The sequence below is a fragment of the Columba livia genome, chromosome 3 (genome assembly GCF_036013475.1).
Source record: "Columba livia isolate bColLiv1 breed racing homer chromosome 3, bColLiv1.pat.W.v2, whole genome shotgun sequence".
Classification (NCBI taxonomy): Eukaryota; Metazoa; Chordata; class Aves; order Columbiformes; family Columbidae; genus Columba; species Columba livia.
Genome location: NC_088604.1, coordinates 69402856 through 69410402, shown reverse-complemented (window position 1 = coordinate 69410402; position 7547 = coordinate 69402856). Strand labels below are relative to the sequence as shown.

Sequence of the window (7547 nt, the reverse complement as noted above, 5' to 3'; positions counted from 1 at the left end):
ATAAAAAAAACTATAAGTAAAGGTTGGTGGTCTAGCCTGAGGAAGTGAATGGGAGCATCCTCCTCATAGAGGAGGATGAGACTGTAGTTCGTGGAGAAGTTTTTAGGTCAATTAAACTAGTCATGAAGCCTTGTCCTAATTAACCCAAGAACTTTGATTTGGAAAGATATGTGGAAGTTTAGACAGAACCAGTTTAACTTCAGGCTAATAAATGGGCAAAAAGTGTCAAACATCATTTGTTTTACTTTTACAGGATATGTAGTAAAATGATGATTCATCTCAATCATATGAACATAGGTCCCATGTTATTTTATTTCATTATCTCTTGCAATCTGGAATATATCAATCTTAAATGAGCAAGTACCTGACTTCTGAGTCCCTCTATTTAAGGAACAGTTTTGAGATTAAAAAATTAAAGTTCTGAATCACTGCCTCAGTAAAATGTCTCTCCTGGCATGTTTCCATCAACTAATTTCCTAAAGGCTGGAGATGGCACGTAGTCCTCCTGGATTGTAGCTGTGCAGTGTGTCTTTGCAGCTAATGTGAAGTCAGCCTATTCATTTAAAAAGCTTAATGAGGCATTGCTGACAAAACTAGGAAGGAGTTAAAGCAATTAGTGATCTTTTAGCATGGGATTTTCTAGGTGTATCTTAACTGCAGTAGCAGAAAAATAGGAGCTATTCCAAGCTCCAGGATTGTTTGTTTAATCTTTGTGTCAGACCTATTGAGTTGTAATAGCATTCAGTTTCCTTAAACTGAACAAATCCTTGTTTATCTGTAGTGATTAATCACTGGGGAGTAGTTTGAGTCATTCTTACAGACTTGGTGCCTGAGTAACTATTTGATATATGGTAATAAAAGGAAGTAGTTATAAGAGAAATATGTGCAGTAGAACTATGCTATTGAATGGTGAAACATTTTGCTCTTAAACTGTTGCTGCCTTACTTTTCTTAGTCTTAACATCTTGCTAGTGACCTTGGTTCCAAAATAGAACTTGCTACCTGTTTTCTCCCTTTACAGAACACTGTATTTGGTGCAGGAATACAGTTCTCTAAGTGTATGTATGCCTTCATCCTTCATATAATGAGTAACTGAAGAATTCAAGAAATGGGGGTAGTGATATAATTTCAGGAGCAAAAATATACTAGCAAAATGCCAGTGAGAAATTACTCTGAATTGAAATACATAATTTACTTGGCAGTATGCAAAAGGTTACTTCAGACAGAGTTCGTTGTCCTGTGGCAGAATAGTATTGAAAATAAGGAACATAGTAGATATGGATCTGACTATGTAGGGAAGTTTATTTGAAATAAATTGTACATGACCATTGTAAAGATGTGTTTGTAAGCTCACTTCTGTTTCAATTTGTGTCTAAACAGCAAAAAAATTCTTGGTGAATTTTTAAACATATGATTATGGGCTCCTTTATCACCACCTAAAATAGTGTTTGTTCAGTGAAAATTTCTAGCTTAGACATCCTATGTTGTTCACATACTCAAGACATTCTTTGAGATGGTTATCATTTCAATTGGTGTACATACAAAATGCTTCCTACCCAGTTACCTTATGAAAAACTTCCTTTTTTAGGTGGAGATGGTGTTTCAGATAGCTTTGGCTTGGGAAGTGTACAAGCAGAGGGCCAGCATCTCAACAGTGGTTCCTTCATCCTTTTGCAAAGATGATAAGAGATGAGTATAGTGAATTGCACCTTTTTATCACTGGGTAAATCATCATTTGGCCTGAACTCTAAATGGAGTTAAAACATGCAGGATTTCTGGCCTTATTGCCCTCAATTTGTAACTGGGAGTAAAAATATTTGCTACATGTCATGTGACATTTTAAAGTTATCTTTTACAGGTTCTAGAAATAAAACAGTGTTCAGTCTTTTGATAAAACATACAGGCTTCTGGTTTGCCCCCCCCCCCCCCCCTTTTTTTTTAACTCAGGAACTTTAAACCTGTTTATTATCGTGACCCTTCTGAAAGATTAAGTTATGCTAATAATTATCAGGTCTTGGCGCTCTAACGGTTAAAGGCAGCATGGGCTTTCAGCTAACTCTGTTTCTAAACTGCTTGGCCCTTCTTGGTATATATCAAAATAGGACATAGTATTCATCCAGAATAATGGACTTTCAATACCTCACATTCAGATGGGTTTGGTTCTTAGTTTTTGTATTTCAAAAGTGTCTTGTAGACTGTCATATTGAAGGTTACTCTCTAGTACAGTACTTGGGCTGCATTATCCACTTCCATTGTTCATATTATGTCAAGGCATATTTGAGTGGATTTTAATTGACACTGCTGTCCCAGCATTGATGTAGCAAAATGTCTGCCCCAGCAAGACACATTGTCTTAACTTTAAATTACTGTGCCTCAAACATGTTTTTGCATTTTTTTCAAGTATAACGTTTTCCTTTTAGCCTGTATACGCAACTGGAACTACACTTAAAACTGCACTGAAGTTAATAATGATTAAGCAGGATTTTCTATGACCTGCAGCATGCCTTGACTTAAAAAAAAAAAAAGACTCTTTCAGTCTCCTGCAAGAAAGTTGCATCCTTAGTTATAAATAACAAAACACTGTAGTACAATGCTGTACTAAGATATTTAATAGTGTCTACAGCTCAGTTGTTAACTGCATTAGTTGTGTATTCTCATTTTAAAAACAGAAATATCATTCTTTCCCTCAGGCTACTATCAAAATTCATTGTATCTTTTAGTCAAACATTTTGAAATTTAAGTGATACTACTATCTCTGTCAGGATCCCCACTTCTTAACAATTCCAGTAGCTAGAGTACAGCAGATGCCTTCATAGTTGCCCTTAATTCCACACTTCAGATAGGGGTTTTCACACTGTATCAAAACTGGGAAGGTTTTCCTTTTTGCACAGATAATCCTGTTATGAATCGTCAGTTTATGAAAGAAAGGCAATGGCACTGCTCTGAGTTACTTCAGTTTTTTTCTACTGCCTGCACTCTCTTCCATCTTACTTAAGTGGACAGAGTTGTAGTGGGACCCAGTTCACAAAAACACCTTGGCTTAAAGCTAAATATGTGTCCATGTGATGCAGTGGTCCTGTGGAATATATTTTACTTAATATTTTGGGGCTATGTTTTTCCAAAATGAGGCTGTATCATGACAATGTGATGAAAAGGTGCTCTAGCAAAAAAGCTGAACAAAAAGGGAAAGTAGCAGCACATCAGAATCTTTTCTAGCACCATGTCAAATGCAAGAGAGGCTAGAATCCAAGAAAAGGCATGTCTCTGGCAAGATCAGATGAGACATATTGCCATAAGGTATTTTTGAAATGGCAGTGGGCAGAAGGTCCTTTGCTTAGAAGACTGTTTTCTGTTATACAGCTGGTTGCAATTTTCTTCCCTGCCTTGCCTTACTCTACCGGTTTACCTAAGATATTAATATAATCATTTTCCCACTTTGCTCCCTAGCCTCAGGCTGACTTAAGAGTTAACAGAATACAGCTGCTTGTGAATAGTTTCAGTCTGTCTGTTCAAGGGTGGTTTCGCTCAAGTTCAGTTCCTTGTCCCGTATATCACCTCAGCAGATAGCTGTTCCTAACTCTGTGCAGGGGCTGCTCCTCCCAAGCTTTGTCACACACTGCAGGGCCTTTAGTTTCCCCATCAGGTATTTCTATATATTAAAATCCCCCCCTACCATATTTCCAAGCCTTCTTAAGGTGACAGCTTTTTCCTGCATTCTTCTGAAATACATGTGCCTTGTGTAAAATCAGAGTAAAGTCTGAGCTCTAAGAGCCCAAGAAGAGCTTTGATAGTGTTCCTGTTCATGTTTTTTCCTGTTCTCTCCAGCTGGTATTTGTACCTACAAAAATGTACAAAATATTTAGGACTTTAAAGGAAGTTTTCCTGTAAGTGACTTGGTGTGTGCTATAGTGGTTGATAATGTCATGGTTTAAGGAGAACAAAAAAAAAAAAATCCCTTATTTTGAATAGCGTCTCAGAAGAATGGTGACCAGAATGCCATCCATCCATCACTAACCAGTGCCTGTTATCTTAGAATTGCGTTAGGATGTAACTAGATACTAACATACAACTGCACTGTTCTTGTTTTACTGTCTTGTATAGTTATTTTACATTTTTTAACTGTAAGGCTGCCTCTACCCTAACAATTTTCCCCTTAGGGAGCATCTGTCAAATATACTTCATGGCTTGAGACATGAGGCTAGTGAAACAGATGATTTGACCTTACAGATTCTTTGCCAGTTAGAAAACTAGCTTTTAAAAAATTCAGATTAACATCTCTTTCCAAACAAGCTGCCCTTGTCATTGCTCTTAGGTTATGGAATTCTAAATTAACTTATTGAATAAAAAAAAAAAAAAGATATAACTTCTCAGATGCAAAACTTGAGATTTTTTTTTCTTCAGAAAGCACCTACATATGTGCTTTTAATACCAGCCCTCTTTGCTAACGATTACATTGTAGAATTTTATCGTAAAAGCTGCATTTTGAATTTCATAAGTAGCAGCTATCACTAAAGAGCAAAGAATGAAGGACTCTGTAGCTTACAGACATTCTCTTTGGATTTCTGTCCTTCCTTCATCACCACCCAAAAATGTTTAAAGAGAAATGCACTCAAATTTCAGTTACTTATTTTGTTATCTTTCACATAATTGTATTACAATAACTATATTTGCTGGAATGCTGTAAATCTCACTGGTCATCTAAGATGGGATTAGGAAGGAAGTTTTCCTACTAGGAAAACTTACACCAGTGCCTTTTGCCACTATATTTCATAGATACTTTTCCATAGTAGTTTCTCCACCCAGTGAGCATAGGAAAGGAAAAAGGATTCAGAGGAATAGAACACAGATAAAATCACTGAGTTGATTTCAGCCTGAGTCACAAACTCAGTCCTGTAAGCTCCAGCCTCAGTCTGCAAGCATGCATCACCCTCCAATACGATTTGGAAATTAACAGCCTTGCACTGGTACCAAAGCAGTAGCCAGATGTTTGAACTCACCTCTGTCTCTATTATTTGTCTGTATGCCCTGATGAATATTTGACAGCATAATTTCAGACTGAACAGTTGGTATCTCTTTGGAAAAAGAAATAAACAAACCTCAAGTATTTATGCGGTTCTCAAGTGAGAATGTCCCAAGGTACCTTATTTAAAATGGATGCTGTTGGACATAATGCTGAAGGAAATGCAAAGATGTGGAAGAATTTTCCACTTTGATATTTAAAAGTATGTATCTGGCCTTCTGTCATCTTGATATAAATCAAGATCTGACATTTGTCCAAAATAAGCCTCTAGATGTAGCAACATCTGCATATTTTTCCCGGTATCTTTTGATCTAGTCCTGTCCTCTGCAACTCCACAAATAAATTTTCATTGTGTTTTTTATAGTTCAAAAGGACTTAGCTTGGGTAAGTGAACAAGTGTGTTCTATTTTATCATGGAGTCTTCATCATGCACTACAGATTGGCAATTAGCAAATGGATTAAGAGTTAGAAGTAGGCATTGTGAGCAATAATGTAGTATCTGGAATGTGTCTGAAAAAAATCTGCTTAGTTTGGCTGAAGTCAACTATCCACTGAATTCAAAAGTACAATAGCTGATTAATGTTAGTTTTACCTGACCTTGGTGGACCTCCATTGACTTCGGTAATCATAGGCTTCATATCAGGAATTAATTAGTCGTATCATTTTGAAATTAAGAAAGAAAATAAATACTTGCACATTCCAGCTTTAAACTCTCTCCAGGCCCCAGGACTAAGTTTGTGTGGGGTTTTTTTTGTTTGTTTTGTTTTGTTTGTTTGTTTGTGTTTTTTGTGTTGGTTGTTGTTGTTGGTTGTTGTTGTTTTGTGGGGGATTTTTTGTGCTTTTTTGTGGTGGTGTTTTTTGGGGTGTTTTTTTTTTTTTTTCTGCTTTCCAGGGCAGTTTGCCATGTACTCATGTAAAAAGGGGCAAAAAATGCTACCATTTCAAATCAGTAATTTTTGCTCTTGTTCCTTACTTGTTCAAGATACACTTAGTCATGCTTATAACTAAAATGCACTTTGTTCTATGTCTCTAGCTTTTTTCGAATTACTGTGTTTAGAAAGATCCCCGAGGCCTCTGTTTAAGCTCAGAAAGCGGTATGTTGTCAACTTCAAAGCTAAGCTTCATTCCGCAAGGGCACTTTGCATCAGGTTTTTGGTTCCTTGAACATGAAGGCGGCGGCGAGGACCGTGTCCGTGCTTCCCCGCCTCGCCCGCTGCCCCAGGTAGACACGGTGCGCGGGTGGGAGCTGCGCGGGGCGCCCCCCCACCGCACAACCGCTGCCCTGAAGCGGCTGCGCCGGCCCCTCCTGCCGCCGTGGGTGCCTCCTGTCGCCTCTTCCTCCCGGGGGGACGGGGACAGGGACAATGCCGGGGCGGGACTGGGCGAAGAGCCCCTGGGCCGCCGGGCGGCGCTGGACCCGCAACCTTCGGCGGGACAGGTCGCCAAGCAACGCGACGGACGCGTCGGGATCCACGGCCATGTCCACCAAGGGGAGCAAGAAGAAGGAGCTCGGCAGCCGTGCCAGCTCAGTCCTGCTGGGCGTCTCGGCCAAAGAGTAAGAGCCCCGGGAGGGAAGAAGGGATGGTGCGGGATAAGAGTTGTGTCCCGCCGACCGGCGGCGGGGTGCCAGGCGGGCGCGCCGGGAGAGGCACTGGGGTGCCCGGCCGGGGCTGCTGCTGCCGCTCCCGGGGCGGGGGCTCGGCCGCCCCCGCGGGGGTCTGGAAACTTTCCCCGGGGCTTCTCTGCTGCGCGCCTGCTTCCTCAGACCCGGGCGGCCGTTTAGGGCTGCGCTGCCCGCGGCTGGGCTGGGCTGGGCTGCCCGCGGCGGCGGTGCCGCGGTCTTGTCGCCATGGTCACAGGCTGGACACAGGCAGAGGAGGTGTTTGTTCGCAGTCCTGTGCGTGCAAATAACTTATGCAAAGAAAGTTTATATGCTCAAGTGGATACTTAATTAAGAGTGATTTCAGTAGACAAGGTGGGGTTTGGTTGTTGTTGGTTTGCTTTTGTTTGTTTAAACTGGAGGGCGAGCTCAGTGTGAAACTAGTACTATCTTTCTCCTATGGTATTTCTTATGCACCCGTCCGGTAGTGTCATCCTGCCGAAGCGATGTTATGTGTGTCGTGTCCCATAGCTGATCTGTCAGACAAGGTGCTTCAGACCTGGAGGAGAGCAGGAGGAACGAGAAGATTGTGGCACATGGGTTACACGGGTGGGTAGCTTTGCCACCTGGCTGATTCTGTATGTGAGGGACATACGCGCTGGCCCCAGCACACAGTACAAAGCACTCTACTTATGGTCGGGAGCAGACAGAAGTGTTCACTGAAATGTTGTTTGAGTTTAAAAGAAGCTTGAAGCTGTGAATCAGGACAATACATAGCCTCCATTTTCATCAGGTAGAAGAGCTAAGCTTGCTGAAGTTTTCAGGGCAAAATTGTTGATGACTCTTACAGCACATGAATTTTGTTTACAGAAGGGAGAAACAATTTCCAATGACTGGAATGTTTGCTTTATATTAGAATGAATCTGAG

General features: G+C 40.8%; 1 protein-coding gene across 3 annotated transcripts in view; it reads left to right on the top strand.

The window, feature by feature from the left end:
• Positions 1-6291: 6291 nt before the first annotated feature.
• Positions 6292-7547, top strand: part of ADGB (androglobin) — a 101758-nt gene continuing 100502 nt past the window's right edge. For 2 of the 3 annotated variants that reach the window (XM_065057507.1, XM_065057505.1), the window contains exon 1: positions 6292-6574. In XM_065057507.1, the coding sequence (XP_064913579.1) occupies positions 6384-6574 (191 nt within the window). In that variant the 5' untranslated portion in view covers positions 6292-6383. The remainder of the gene's footprint in view (positions 6575-7547) is intronic. The other variant, XM_065057506.1, reaches the window with a different exon arrangement.